The sequence below is a fragment of the Syngnathus scovelli genome, chromosome 9 (assembly GCF_024217435.2).
Source record: "Syngnathus scovelli strain Florida chromosome 9, RoL_Ssco_1.2, whole genome shotgun sequence".
In the NCBI taxonomy this organism is placed as follows: Eukaryota; Metazoa; Chordata; class Actinopteri; order Syngnathiformes; family Syngnathidae; genus Syngnathus; species Syngnathus scovelli.
Window position 1 is genome coordinate 9,409,943 of NC_090855.1, and position 16,124 is coordinate 9,426,066.

At 38.8% G+C, this 16,124-nt stretch overlaps 2 protein-coding genes across 2 annotated transcripts; one reads left to right on the plus strand and one right to left on the minus strand.

The window, feature by feature from the left end:
• Positions 1 to 274: 274 nt before the first annotated feature.
• Positions 275 to 4,153, minus strand: LOC125975126 (thyrotropin-releasing hormone receptor). The gene is made up of 2 exons (XM_049730283.1): positions 2,971 to 4,153; positions 275 to 719 (listed from the first exon to the last, which is right to left on the minus strand). Exons 1-2 carry the CDS (start codon positions 3,784 to 3,786, stop codon positions 279 to 281), a joined length of 1,257 nt encoding a protein of 418 aa, XP_049586240.1. The 5' UTR covers positions 3,787 to 4,153; the 3' UTR covers positions 275 to 278.
• Positions 4,154 to 12,205: 8,052 nt separating this feature from the next.
• On the plus strand, positions 12,206 to 14,092 carry LOC125975117 (transmembrane protein 74). Its single transcript, XM_049730271.2, has 2 exons — positions 12,206 to 12,359; positions 12,886 to 14,092. The coding sequence occupies exon 2, from the start codon at positions 12,946 to 12,948 to the stop codon at positions 13,768 to 13,770; it is 825 nt and encodes a 274-aa protein (XP_049586228.1). The 5' UTR covers positions 12,206 to 12,359; positions 12,886 to 12,945; the 3' UTR covers positions 13,771 to 14,092.
• Positions 14,093 to 16,124: the final 2,032 nt, after the last annotated feature.

The following is a 16,124-nucleotide window of genomic DNA, read 5'->3' on the forward strand; positions in this document are numbered from 1 at the left end:
GTTCACTGTAGTGATGTTTTGGGGGTAATTACCTTAGCATGGTTCAGCCAGTCAAAAAGAAAATAATGGAAGCAGTTGTGTTGATCTACATTGTTGTGTGTGCTGAAAAAATAACATTTTGTATCTGTAATAAAGTGATATAAATTATTAAAAACAATGATAATGAACTTGTTTGTGCATCTTGTTATTTTAAATCAAACAGTGAACACTTACATATTAATGCAATGAAATCACATACGTATATAAATTAATTTGTCAACTGTGTTTGTTGCCAATTTCTAGGTTTGAGCACCTTTCTCCAGTATGGAGTGCTCCTCAAACAACATCTGATTGGCAATTGGCGGGAGTCCAGTGGGCACTAAGTGGTCACTTGGTGTGTTTAGCTCTTCCATTTCTGTAGTGAAGTGGTCAGGACTTTCTCCATTAGATGTATCCTTGATGACACTGTAGGTGAGCGCCACGCTGCATGAATTAGGTTTCTCCTTGTGCTGAGGCCTGCAGTGACACAGCTTTTTAAAGGCAGTACGGAACTTCTGAGACATGACGTTGTAGATGATCGGGTTGATGGCACTGTTCAAGTAGATGCAGAGGCGACAGAAGAGCAAGAACCAATTGTCCATGTATGCCTTGTCGAAGAAGGAGTTGACCACTACTAAGGTACGATAGGGCATCCAAAGTAAGGCGAACAGGATCACTACCACAGCCAGCATTTTGGTAACCTATTAAAAACAACAACACAGTATAGTAGGCATTAACAATTTTTGATTTTGTTTTCAATTTTCCTGTGTGAAAGGTTTTTAATGACAGTTTATCAGGATATTACTCTGAATAATAAACACACTGTTAGTTGTTAAACCAAATGAATGGAAGATGTCTTCTTGTTCTTGCATTGATTGCTAAGGACTGAAGCAAGTCGGGGCAAACATCAGCTGCAAGTGGTTCCATTTACATTCCCAAGAGTTCTGCCATCAGAGAAAATTGGATTTGGAGAGTCTATAATAATTTACTTTTTATTTTCATTTCCCTGTGGTGTGCTGGAATTGCATTACTATATGGTTCTATTACTATAATGAATCCTATTTTGTGGATTGTCCGATACGATTGCAGCGTGATCAACAGGTGCACCTAATAAAGAGCTGAGGCTGGATTGGACACCCACGATGAATATGAGCTACAGAATAATGACCTCATTATGAGCCTATTAGGACTGAATCCAAACGAGCCAAACATTATTTGCATAATAACATTCACACCCAGAAATGACATAAATTAAACTGTTTTGCTATCATTAAGGGGGGGTCAACGCAATAAACATACAACATAATTAATATAGGCTTGATACCAAATCTTAACAAAATTAGGAGTGCTCATGGTTACTACGACTCTCTGGCACTGTGATTCTTTATCCTTGCTTTTCATTCTAACGAACTGGTGAGATAATACATAGTTAATCCCAAATCAGGTGATTCAACATGGAAGGAAACACTTTTTCTGAAAACCCTGACATCAAGGGTTACCAACGTGTATTGCTATTTGGAAAAATAAAATGGAAAAATAGTGTAGCTTACATCTGAGCTGCATCTGGTATATATGATATCATTTTTAAACAACAATATTTTAAAATGAGATTTTAGTGCTGTATTGCTCAAAGGTCAGTAAAGTGCATGACCAAACCAGCATATTTACCCCATAATTATTTTAGCTAATTCATTTCAGTAGTGTACATGAAACCAGTAGCCCTTTGCATTATCAGTGCCTGTGAAGTAGCTTTTAATTTCTAAAGGTTGGTGACCCTTGCTTTACAGTTTTTTCCCTGACATCCCTGACACACAGTATTGCTTTAATATAATTTGTAGTTATCTCTTAATCTGTTTTATATTTCCTTGTGCCCTTTCAACTAATTAATTGTTAATTGCATCATAATGCATTCAGATTTATGGAGCTCTGCTCTTGTTTATTGTGAATAATGAAATGGGGGACTGCACAGGGGATCTAAGGCTAATCAAATCACCAAATTAAAACCCAATTTAAAGTTCTAAGATGTTTAAGAAGAATCTATTGTCTTGTTAATAGCACCACCCAAATAACCATATTGTATGTTATTTGCAATGAGATCTACGTTTTCACCATCTATGACAGCCAAACAAGCTGCTGCTCATAAGCAAATCATTATTCAGATGATTAATCTCCAAGGTGACGGACGGATAACATCTGCATGAAGTGCATTGTGATATTTTCAGTGTCATCTGTGAACAATACCTACTCCCATATCCTTTCTTGACCTTTTGTTAATCCAGCGAAATATCCATAATTTCCTCCCTTTCCTCCCAGTGCTTTGGTTAATGCTGACCAACCCAAACACATGAGCTTGTGCAGTTTTTGCTGTGCATTTGTCAAACAATATCCACCAACCAAACCAATTGTGGGATGAAATCATGTTTGTGTTGGTGTTAAGCGATTAAATTGGTCAATAAGGCACGGACATCCTAAGCTACCACACCCACTCTGTTATTGCAGGAAGACTTCTTCCCTCCATCTGATGAACAAACATATCGCAAAATGCATGTCAAACATGCGTGCTGCAACTTTGCCTTCAGTGTTTTTATTTTAGCACAATCTGAAGCAAATATACACAGACTAAAGGATGTTTTTTTCATGAACAGAAAACAATCCTAGTATAATTCTGAGGAAATGTTCAATATTTGTGAAGTTGTCATGGGGCTTATGAAGCTTAGAGGAGCTGGTGGTGCATTCGCCCTTGTGTGTTTGCTCGCCTTTACTAATTTAGTTGAGCTTTTCTGTGCAGAAGAGGGCCATCTCACCATGAGGGAAATTTGCATTCATACCATACATTCATTTGCTGTAAGTATGTACAGTATTTACTTATATCTATAATATATCTAAAATATACATATATATATATATATATATATATAATTATTTTTTTTTTATTCTTTTTTTTTTCTTCACCTGTCTGCGAGATGCAGCAGTGCTGCTGCTGGAGGAGCTTGCACTGATGATCCTTCCTTCCCCTTTACTAGTTCCTCTCCTCCACTTGCTGGTGCTGTCCTTAGCATCCGCAGGCAACGGGTTTAGAAAAAGTATCCTGGCGATAAGTCCATACAGAACTGTGGCCAGCATTAGGGGCAGCACGTAAAACACTGCAAAGTCTATGAAGTAAATGGGCAGATATTGACTCCTGGATACTTTGTAGGCGCAGCTGATGAGCTCAGCGTTGTCATACACCAAAGTTTGGGTGTCTGACAAAAAGAGCCACATTATGCAATACATTGACGTGAGCGCCCACACCAGCATGATGATCTTCTTAGCTCGGGATAAAGTACATAGGAACTGCGCTTTAATGGGATGACAGATCGCGATGTATCGCTCCACCGTGAATGCTGTGATGGAACAAGAGGACGCGTTAATTCCCAAATATTGGAAATAAGTGATCCCCAGGCAGCCTGCGTATCCATACACCCAATGTCCGTGCAGAGCGTCGGTGATGTTTGGCAGCCCAGCAGCAATAAGCACCATCAAGTCGGCTGCAGCCAGACTCACCAGATAGCAGTTAGTGGGAGTTCGCATGTGTTTAGTGGTCAGCACCACCAGGATGACCATTATGTTGCCCACCATGCCCACTCCGCAAATAAGGGACACCAAAAACACACTGACTGCCTTGTATTCAAGCGCGTAGTCGCACCACACACCCAAGGTTTGATTGTGCTGCGACGAAGACGTGTCATTCCCCGCTGTCACGTTATCTGTGGTCAAGTTGTCCATCATGGGCTTCTTGGCAAAAAACAAAAATAAAAAATGCACTAATCCTAAAAAACAACAACTCTAAACCTGCAGTGGAATAATTTGCAAGTCCTGGTCGTCAAAAATCCAACTTAAAAAATTAATGTACTCGTAATTGTCCCGAAAATTAATACTACCTTCAAACAATTCAAACGTCTCATCTTTTCCATTATCTATTTATTTTATATTCCCTCGTGGATGCAAAAAGAGTCAGCCTCGCGTGTAGACTGAAGTTAAGAGTGGCGAGCGTCTGTTTCGTCCGCTCACACCCGTGAGTGAGAGGGGAGGTAAAGGCAGCCTCTGACTGTGCACTCTGGTAACACCACGGACAACCTGCGGGCAAGTGACACAATTGGAATGTGATGCACCCAATGCATGACTGCTAACTGCAGAATTATATTTCTGGACAATTTGTGAGTTGAGGCTTTTATCAACTGATATTTCACGACATGAAATGATATCAACTACAATAGGCTGGACTGAGTAGGAGAGTATAGACCTGAAGCAGCTTAAAAAGAGCCTTCATTTTTTTTAATGAAGTGCATGAAATTAAAACCTAGCTCATAAGAATCTATAAAATGTAAAAAAAAAAAAAAAAAATGTCACAAAATTTGAACATCAGCATAATTTTTTGGTAGTGCACCGCTACAGCAACAGTATTTGACTACATAAAAATCTTTGGTCTTATTTGTCATCTTGAACACCCCCAATCACAATCAGATACAATCTATTAAAAAAATATATTAAAAAATTGAAATTAAAGGCAGGGTTTCTATTAGGTTTGACATTTGGCACCAAGAAAAAAATTGTAGGTCTTGCGATGGTACGTCCAAGTTTTAGGCAGTTTTTTTTTCTTCAGCAAAACGTACAAACACTGCTGCTTTGTTGAAAATGTGTACATAGCACTCCTGAGCTGTTGCTTTTAAACCACAAAATAAACTGATGAAATATTGATAATTTTCCATATTATGTGTGTACAAAATTTCATGCATGTTTAGACCCTCAAAATTAGGCTTGTTTTCTTGTAAATCAGCATATTACCATAGCACGGCATTTCAAGAAAAACCCTCATGAAAGCCTAAACAATCTTTGCAGCAAATATGAGATATTAGATCTAGACATCAGCTTGCAGGATGACTGTGATTCAGGCTCACAAGTCACAAGGCAATCGAACAGCCACATGCCATCCCGCCTATCTAGTTAGCGCCGTTTGGGGCCAACCACCCGTGCCTCAACGTGTATTGATTTTTTTTTTTTCAATCAAAACTCCACATACAGCACCTCATATGATCTACTATTTCGTTCACAACATATTATGCCTCTCTTCACTGATCCACTGCTAACGAATGCTGAATAACACTTCATCCTAAATGCTGTCATGAATCACACTTATAACTTCGCTATGAGCCATAATAACACAAAAGACATGCATTGGATAGGTTGAGAAATGCAATTTGAAGTCATCCAACATGTGATTCTGTTGGGCAGTCTCTCATCATAAAATAACCAATCCTCATGCACTTACTGTGAGTCATGGTACCTATCAAACCTGACAGACTTTGGTTCAGTGACTGTTAAACTTGGGGATAGGAAAGTACAGTGCAGTAAATGTTCTTTAACTGAAGATCTAGAACATCAGAATGATCAGCATGCATTCAAGGCTGGACTGGTCCAAAAACACATAATGACATTTTGACTTAGACTGACGCACATATCCAAAATTATGGATGCATCAGTATTGACTGTGAATGGGTGTTGAACAGAGCACATCGGTTCATAAAACACCCTGACCAGCAAGATTTTCTTGGTAAATTATCTGCCAACACAAAGTAGTAGAAGTAACAAAATAAGAACCTCATTGTCTGAGTGAATCAACTTTTGAAGATAAAAGAAGTCAAGATGTACTATTCTGATTTGATACGGATGCAGCATTGGCTGCCAAGACCAAGAGCCCCAGTAGAGAAGCAATAATGGAGGTGAACAAAAACATTTACACTTGACTTGACCACCCAGCAGCAATACTGTCGCTTGCACATGGACTATTGAACGAGTGCTCGATCGGTGAAGTTTCTGCGTACTCACCATGTTGCTCCTGGCCCTTAAATACCAGCATCACTTTAAAATATTTGGCTCAATAAAAGATATAAGATCTATGTTTAATTGTTTTCATATTTGTGTCAAAAGAGGATCCCAAAACATACTCAATAGGGAAACAATGATCTGAGGATTGAATGATTTGTCGGGCTAAAACTATCCATTTCTTGTAAATGTATTACTAGTCTCTCTGTTTAAACGTGACGTTAATTTAAATAATAGAATAACATAAAATACAATTATGCCCAATTACAAATACATTTGTATGGGGGGGTTGTTGAATTTGTGGTTAAAAACACATCAATATCGTATAATTGTCCATCAATTGAGTCCTGTGAGTCAAAGTAAACATGGCTGGCTCAAATAAAGCACGAGAAACCAAGAGTGACAAGAGGAAAATTAAACCATGGCGACCAAAGTTTCCGTCACCTCAGCCAATCAAGATTTTTACTGAAAAGGAAAGGATAGTAGCAAGAACGATTAAGCCATCTAATAGCTGTTTGCTTCTTCAATGTCCCAGTAAATCCCTCACAAGAGTGTTGAATCCATGAAAGATGCCTGTGGTCAATAAGGCAAAAGGAGAAAAAGGCTGGAGCAATCTATATATGTGTGTGAGTGCTGAGCTAGTCCCTTGGTTCGGGGCCAAACTGTTAAAATGCCTCATTAAGGCCACTCTTAATATAAATGAATGGTGGGCAGATAGATATCAGTGATGTGATTACTAGTCTGACAATTTATTCCAACAATTTACCATTTGAGTTTGGGGATTCAATAATGCCTGATAAGAGCAAATTTCACTCAGAGATGACTTGATGAGTCACTAAACAGATTTTTGATGCTGATTTATAAAATCTTTACATTTGACATATTTTTAAAGGCACAAAAGGCTTTTGAGATATTTTCATGACCTATTTGTTGTAATGTTTGAAAAGCTTGCATAATGCAGTTGTAATCTACAGCCATGACAGCACTTAATTCATAAATATTTCAAAATATATTACCATATTACATATAATAGTATTCGTGTTATATTTATTATGAAAACCTGATGAACTAGAGCTAAATGAAGGCAGAATCTAAATGAGTTAGAAAAATTTATGTAGACATGCATCTCTGATTAAAGAACAATAGATAAAAAAAAATGTGTTGACTTTTGTAATCAATTGTCCAAAAGAAGCTGTTCTCATTGCAAAACCAAACAACAAAATCTCAGGTTTGGACAAGCAGCGGTAAAGCAATGCTTCCTTTCACAGTCTATTACTTACATGTGAAAAATACCATATGTATGCGTATTGGATCTTAGGTCATTTATCTCCTAGCTGTCAGACTGCTGCTAGATTGTAAAAATACTTCGCAAAAACACACATCACATATGCACCATTGTTGCAGCAGTAGGTTGTTAGATCGCCGTTTGGATGGCCGAGGTCTACTTGTGTCAACGCTCCAAATGACAAATACACCATTCATTAATATGCCATGTCACTATCCACTAAAACAAAAGAATGTAACAACTGCAGAGATTTATACAGACACAAAATAATGGCTTCTAATATAAAGTCTCAAAAGAGACCAATTTTTAAACATGTGGAATATATAGATGGATAAATAACCTATATGGCTCAACCTATAAACTTTGACATGAGAAGCAGTAAGATCACACATAAATTTGAATACAGATAAGATAAACGGAAAGTTTTCCGTATGTGGAAATGATCCACAATTATACGATAGAGAAACTGAAAGAATCATGAATAAGAAACCCTTTGATACAACTCGCCTCCATCCTAAAAGCTATGTATGTGCTAATTTGACTGCATTGTGAGCAGAAAATGATGCAGTCCATTGCAATCAGTCATCAATCAATTGATCAATCAATGACATACAAATACAAATAGACGCACTAATGCACACGGTCACGCACACCAGTCTCTCCCAAAATAATGCAGTTATATCCCTCCCTTTGCATTATTCAAACACATGATGAATATAGTCACTGAATAAGCTGATTTGTTTTAAAGCCAAATGGATGCAAGATCCCACACACACTCCCTTTTAACACTAATAAATACAAAGCAATTGATGCAACCACATTATTTGACTGAATGAGAGTAGGAAAAAGAAAAACAGACCAATCCAAACGTACCATTTGTTTTCGTCATTAAATATTCAAAATAGACTTTTATATGTAAAGATGCTGATAAGAACTAGAGGTTCTTCAGCTTGTATGAGGTTTCTGTTAGAACCATTTATGAAAGTTCTCCCTTAAACCCAACTCAAATGGTTTTACCAAGAAGCATCTGTGAAAGGGTCTACTAAGAACCCCCATAAGAGGTTTAAATTCACAATATTCACAAAATTAGCAAGCATGAGAACATGCAAACACTACACAAGTGGGAGTTTGGAAAGGAATGGGAGGTCTGGTGGATCGCCAAGCGCTGCCCTGATTCCTTGCATCTTCTTTGCTTGGCTGTGGCTTGAGGTACCTCGAGCTGTTCCAGCAAAGATTACAAAGTTAATAGGCTGGGGACTGAGGATGAGCAATGTGTGTGGCAGATAAGGAGTGGAAAAGGAAAATAAATTGTCAATTAAAATAACCTCCCCAAAAAAAGTAGTTAACTGGCTAAGTCATAAAATTTTAAGAATCAAAAGAATCAAAACATGACAAATTACTTGTCAATAAATCAATTACTTTACAGAGGAAAGGTAGTGCATCAATCAGTCTGACGGAAGGCTTTCCCTGTTGAACATGAGTGAACATAGTTCTATCTCATGAAAGCCCAAGAGTTGTCAATCTTTAAAGGGACTGTGCATTTTTTGATTTTTCAATGGCATGATAGAATGCAAAGACCTAATTTTGAAGTGCATGTATTTTGAAGCATGCGCACTACGTTGCAACAGATGACGGCTAATTTCCACAGCAGAGGTGCAAGCAAAATGTCAACACAAATTACTATTCCCTCATGCGACAAATGGTCTAGTCATTAATTCTGAAATGTTGTGACTTACTGGTGAGAGTTATCCACTACATGCTGGATTTACTGTATTAGCCAACATTGCCATCATGTGGTTAAAGCGACAAATTACCATGTGAACAGGGAAGCGTCATCTTGTGCAGAGATTTTAATAGCCATAGTACATTGAGAGTCAGGGTGACTATAATGATGATACTGGAACTAGAAACCTTTTGTCCCTAAATGACTGAAGGGGTACAAGACTGAATGGCAGCAAGAGGCAGCCATAGGTCCAAAAATTATTTCCATTTCATGAGTAGACATACACTCATTGCAAGTGGCGATAGGAACAATAATGAATCTACAGAATGAATGGTGGATGACTATCCTATTATTGTACAAGTAGGCCTGGAAATAAAAGAATAAATAAATGCAATACAGGCATGCTAATTCAATGAGGCAGACCATGTTCTGAAAAGTGCTTGTCCTCACAAGAGTCGTGGGCGTGGTGGAGATGATTTTGGGCGGTAGACGAGGGACAACTTGAACTGGTTGCCAGCCAATCGCAGGGTACATATAGACCAACAACCAATCACACTCATACTTACAGAAAACTTGGATGGTCAGTCGGCCTACCATGCATGTTTTGGGAATGTGGGTGGAAACCGGAGTACCCGGAAGAAACCCACACAGTCAAGGGGAGATCATGCAAACTCCACATAGAAAGACCGGAGCCGGAATTTAACCCTCAACCCACACTGAGGCAGACGTGCTAAGCAGTGTGTTAGAGATTTATATGATTATTTCAACTTTTTTTAAAAAAAAGAATAAAAAATAAAAATGTTGTGCCATGCAATACACATGCCACAAGAACAAAAGCAAAACCCTTTTATAACATTTAAACAAAACATACACTTTAATTCGAATTGGTTAAATTATAGTCAAAAATATTGTGAGCTAGTGACGAGATTGGTGTTTTGCTGTTGTGTTCTTTCACTTCTTTGTTAAAGTACGTAATCTCTGTTTTCACTGTTGTCACTGACTTGAATTTCAGATGGGATTCTGACAGTTTACTTTCTAAAGTAGGTGCTTCGTAATTGGAGTCTTGAAAAAGCTGAGAACTGGTGTCTTGAAAAAGCTGAGAACAATTTGGCCAAAATATTTCTCTGTGCAAGTAAATAAATCTGATGTGTAGATAAGTACTCGATAAATCCAATGTATAAACAAGATAATCACTTATGTTTCTTACACAGCAAGCACAGTATCTCTTGGAAGCTGGTGTCAATGTCAACAGGAAAAGTGGTGCAATGTTGCAGATGGCTATAGCGGTGTCTATAATCATTCATGCAGTCAAATACCCACTTCCTTTTTTCTATTTCTATGCTTTAGAGTTTTGGGTTATATTGTATCAAGGTTTCATTACAAATTTTTGGATATATTGCAAAGATATAATAGTCTGCAGGTTTTCAAGCCGACTGCCGCTTTTGCTCTCTCTCCTGCACCCTCCAATCATGACTGAATTGGAGTTCACTGTCTCAAATCATGCACCGACTGACCAGGACAAGATCTGAGACGGACCACCTCCTCGGAGGAGCCACTATTGAGATTTCCACATTGACCAACTAGTTGCCCGGGGACCCTGGCAAATAACATTGGTCCCTGTGGGACACCAATGTCCATGCATCGGGACTTAAATCTATCCATCATTACAAACTATTGGCTTCTCTCCAAATAGCTAATCATCTAATTTAAAACTACCCATCTTGTTCTAGTTTTGTAATGATTTTAGGATTTACTGTATCAAATGTTTTTAAATCAATAAATGTCTCAATCACAAGTTTTGATGTTGTATTTGTTACATCGTTCTCATCAATAGGTACATTGAGCTTGTAGTTACTTTGATAGATCCAGTTCCGAGGTATGGGATCTGTCATAGATATTTTTATTGCCAAAGTTGCTCCAATATTTGCAAAATATTTATTGAGCTGACTCAGCACCTCTTCCATTTTAATGTAACCAAACAAACCGTAAACCATTATGACTAAGCAGGCAATTTGGCTGTGGAGCATATAGTCTGACTACCCAAGCAAAGGGGGGCTCCTATTTCCTCTCATTCTCTCTTCCTCATTTGCTTATTCAGTATTTTGAGAAAAATGTCAGCCAAATTTCAATGTAAAATATCCAGCAAGTGAATAGTTAGCATTTAAAAGTGGGATGGAAATACTAATTGTTACATGTAAATTGTAACTTTAATTAAAACATACATTTGTTTAGGTGTTTTTTTTACATTAAAATGTACAGCAGAGCTCTAAGGATGGCGAATACACAGGTTGAATCTCCTTAAGGTTTGTTTGAAGTTGCAGGTCACATGATCCATTAGAACTCAAGATTAAAAACGGCTGGATGACATGGTCACTAATCTTCTAAGAGCATGGGACAACAGATGCTGCATGATGGTCTATGATACACACAATCTGACAATGCTGTTTGCATAACACTATTGGTTGTTTTTATCCGATGACAGTATTATGTAAAAACTCTGCAAATTATTATGTCACCACATTTGAGGGTAAACACATTTTTGATAATAAGTAACTCCATTCAATGTTGTGTATCTCTGGAGGTTGAAGCACTTAATGTCAATTTTATTGATCTCTAATTCGAATAATGTATGAGATTTTAATAGGCATATTAATGGTGCCTTATGGTACTTTTCTTGCGAGAGTTCCACTCTTTGGAAACTCATTAGGTATGCTTGTTACATTATACATTTCATACAAGAAGTGCGGAGACAAGTTCGTTGACCAGAATGTAGAATGTTAATGGCATATTTATCAAATTATGTAAGATGGGGCACTATAATCACATAAGAGCTGTAAAAAAATAAAAAATAAAAATGTCTTGCTTATGATCCAGTCGACCATCTCGTTGATTCCTACCCCTTTGTTGAACCTGAATCTGGTCCAATTCTGTCAACATGATCATCAAGGTCTTGACCAACTAACATGATCTATTTTGGGGTGTATATATTTTCACTCACTTTTCGGCCATACAAAATATAACCATAACTTACAGACATGAAAAGGTCTACAGAACCTCTTTTTATTGATTTGATTTATATTGTTCTAATTCTGCAGTCCAAGTTACTATGTTTCTTTTTTTAAATCGTGGGAGGGATCTCATCGCACTTTAAACTCAGATTCACATATCCATTAATTTTACATTGATTTTGAATTCAATATATAATTGCGGGTCCGTTTCCTCTGAGTGAGTGAATCTGGCTTTTGCTGATCTGGTGCTGATTTGGTCAGCTCCTCTCAGCGAAAGCTCTGCTGAGGGCGGGGCTAAGCAAGCGCTCCAATCAATTCAGCCTCTGACGTCACAGCACCAAGCAGAGAGACGGCGTCTGAGGCGTACTCAACCGTTATGGCTAAATCTGCCTTCCGTGGCGTGGAGTTACTTGCGATGGCGTGTTTCGGCGTGCGGCAGCCAAAGGGATCTTAACGAAGCACGGTTGGTAGATTGATAGATGTGATTTGGGAATGTATTTTTGTGGAAAACGATTGTGCGCGAATGCTCCATGCAAATGCGGCAGAGCCTCAACTGTATCTTTTCGGAAGCAGGATATGCTTGATAGATGGATTTGGAAATCCAATGAGATGTGTTCTTCAATTTCGATGTGTCCTTTGTAGATAAAGTACAGATTATGATCTGTTTACGTTTTAGATCCGGTTTACTACTTGCAGTAGATCATTTGAATATAGTTTAATCTAGGTTTAGGGTGAACAGAGATTCCTTTCCTAATTGGATACAAAGGCATTTGGCTCATGACATCCAACGTAAGCGTCTTTCAAGATGAGGCTACGGATTTCTCTAATTAACTTTAAAGTGGCTTTTACCCAGTTTTGCGACTAAAGTGTGTGCGTTTCCCGCACTTGTCCCTTATAAAACACACACCAATTGCGCAGAAATACACCCCGCGTTAATTTATTCATCACTGTTATTTGATTAAGATGCATCATTTGACTTGTCTCATTAGGGATGCTGTGCAGCATTACAGAAGAGGGAGGAAGAGGGAACCGGCAGGCGGCGAGAGCAAATGGCTTCTCCGGTGTTGTCTTTAACAAGGGATGGTGAGAAGCAACCGCATCCTCCCGCCGTCCTTGAGCGCCTCTCCGCTGTGCTGCACGTCCGCAAGCAAAGTGAATCAACAGGAGGGGGCTCCCTCGGGGACGCCGGCTGTAACCCAGCCCGGAGCTGCCATGACCGGTGTCATTCAGCTGCGAGGCGCTCGGAGGTCAAACTGCGCCCTCTTGGGGAGGAGAAAGTGCGCGTCTGCTGTGACGAGGAATTGGAGACATCGTTCACCTACATAGATGAGAATGTCAACCTGGCGATTGGTAGCCCAGAGACGAGCTGTAAAAGTTCTCATAGAACCGGGCGCAACTGCGAGCCATGCTCAGAGACGCTACCAGAATTTTCCTTCATGTCTGAGGATGAGCTTTCCTTTGGGGAGGCCTCAGGCTCCTCAGTGGACTATTGGTTTATTAGTGCAGTCACGTTTTTGGTGACAGGCATCTCATTGGTGATCATCTCCTACGCTGTGCCCCGGGATGTGGTCGTGGACAGGGACAGTGTCTCGGCCAGGGAGATGGAGAGAATGGAACTGGAGAGGGCACGCATTGGAGCTCACCTGGACCGGTGCGTCATAGCAGGATTGTGCTTGCTGACTCTGGGAGGGGTTGTGCTTTCCACTCTGCTTATGATCTCCATGTGGAAAGGAGAGATGTACAGGAGGAAAGTCATTGCTTATTCTAAACGTTCCGCCAAACTGTATGGCTCCATTAGCCTGAAAACTAAATCCAGTCCCAGTCACTCCTCTGCACACTTGTCCCTGGAGGATATCGTGGAAAGTCTGAACTAGCAACATACAGTTTTGAGTCAAACGATGAGCTTCACACAAATTGTCATCACTTCTTCACTTGTGCACATTGGATGTGCAAGTATGCACTATTTTAGTTTACGCTGTCCACTTTCAGAAAAAAGGGCACTTCTATTCCTCATGTGTCGGGTGTGAGCAGAGCTGGAGAGCCTATTTCAGCTGAATTTGGAGTCCATCCCATGTCTGGCCAATCGCAGTGATTTAGTCCAAATTAATGGCATTCATTTACATATTAATTTCATATTTTGCAACTCAGTCCGTTTATCATTTTCTAGTTCAGGACCACGCAAGTCTCTCCAGAAAGCATAAAAAGAGTTATGCTTCACAATGATGTCTACATGACATGGCAAATCAGCACCTCCAGAACATAATGTCATCCTCCGATAATAAAGGCAGAAGTCTTTTTTTGAGCTTTACCAGAAAAGGTGGAAAAACTGAACCAAATTCTGAATTAGATTTATTAATAATTTAATTTCAGGGTTATGGATAATAGATGCCAGCCTGAGTTGTACCTTCTATTTACCTTCTACAGCAATGCAGATGTTCTAACAATTAGACCGTTAAAAACATTGTGGTGCTTTTATTTTAAATCTGTTATGATGAACATTAAGTCTTGTTGCCATTGTTCACATACGTCTGAATCTAACGGCACACAAAAACTATTTACAAACCACAGTATTAGTTTAAAAGAGGTGCAGCTCTGGTTTATTAAATTCCCAAGCTAAAAATTATACGTCTGATTTACTGTTCATATTTGGCACTATGGTGGAAAGCTTCTTGCAGAGCCAGATTTAGAGTGACGCCCACAGCATATTCCCATTTTCATGCTTGCAATCGAAGAGCTTTTTTATATGCTCTACCAAATATGATCTATAAATCTACTATTACTAAATATTGCAATTATGACTTGCAAGTAAGGTACTGTAATACCAATCCTTATTTTCTTTTATAGTTTGGAACTCTCTGACTCGAACAACTTAGCCTTATGGAGTACATTGAAAATTAATACTTTAAGGGCTAGACATGGACTCCTATTATATCCTTATTTCTGACAGTGGACAAAGTTAACTGAGCAGCTGTGTTCCAAATAAACACTCCACAGTAGTTAAATACTACATTTCGTCCAAAGTGGCTGAGGCCATTTATTTACTGTATGGCAGTTTATTTGTTCAAATATTGTGAAATCCATGCAAACAAGGTTACAGTAAAGATAATTAGAGCTACTGTTTTACCACATATTTGTATTTATAAGTGGAGAGAAAGGAGGCGTTGGTTATTTCAAGTGGATGGCACAGTCTTATAGAGCAGATGCTTGTATTTTGATGGTGTATGGTCAAAAACTGTACTATAACACTGATCATAAACAACACACACTGAACCCTATCTTACCTTTATTAGTGGAGCATGCTAACAGCTTTATCAACATACACTTGAATGCCTTTTTGGGTCCACTGGAAATCTGGGAGAGCTTCTATTTACTATTAAGGCTATTCATTATTAATGTGAAGATTCTGAACCGCAAAGTCATGCGCAGACATATTTCAGGAAGTAGTCAGAGTCCCTAGAGTGGAGGTGAGTCTGGCTTCTAAGAGGTCTACTCACTCTGTGGAATCTTCTGCTCAGTGGTGTGCATGGTAATATCCAGTGACAGTCCCTCTGTGGTGCACTGCAGAGGTAAGCTAGTAAGCCCAGCTTTGTGCATCTGAGCCAAAGCTCCAAGTCGCTTTGACTGAACTCAGCAATTTGACTGCAATGGACAGTCCTGTCATGCACGGTGCACATTCCTGTCTTGATCTTGTGAGCTTCACTTTATAATCAAGCTTTTTCTGCTTTCTGGATACTACATCATTGTCTTTAGCCCTTTATCACTGCAAGGCTGCAGCACTGTGTTTTTTATAATGTATTGGATGATATGAGAGCCTAAGTATCATTTGAAGCTGATAAGCATTTTCCCTCAGCAGAATCTGTCTCTGTCTTCTTTTCACTTGTCCACACTAGAATGGCGATAATAACCGACTTAAGGAATGGCTGAGTATATGTAAGCTTACATATACAATTTGGTAAAATAAAAAATATCTGAATAATTTGTTGAGTGTTGTTGATGGCAGTGATATTCTGTGTAAAAACACAATCATGAGATAATGATTTCAAGTAAAACAAATACTTTGGTTCAGATGAGGAACATGTTCCTCACTCACCCACCCTTTCAGATTTAAATAATCATGTAATTTCACTTATTTAATGACATTTTCAGATGCAGAAATTGTAATTACATGGTACACACATTTTCTCTGTTTCTTGGGATGCTGCTGAAATGGTAGCATTCATGCGTGCCA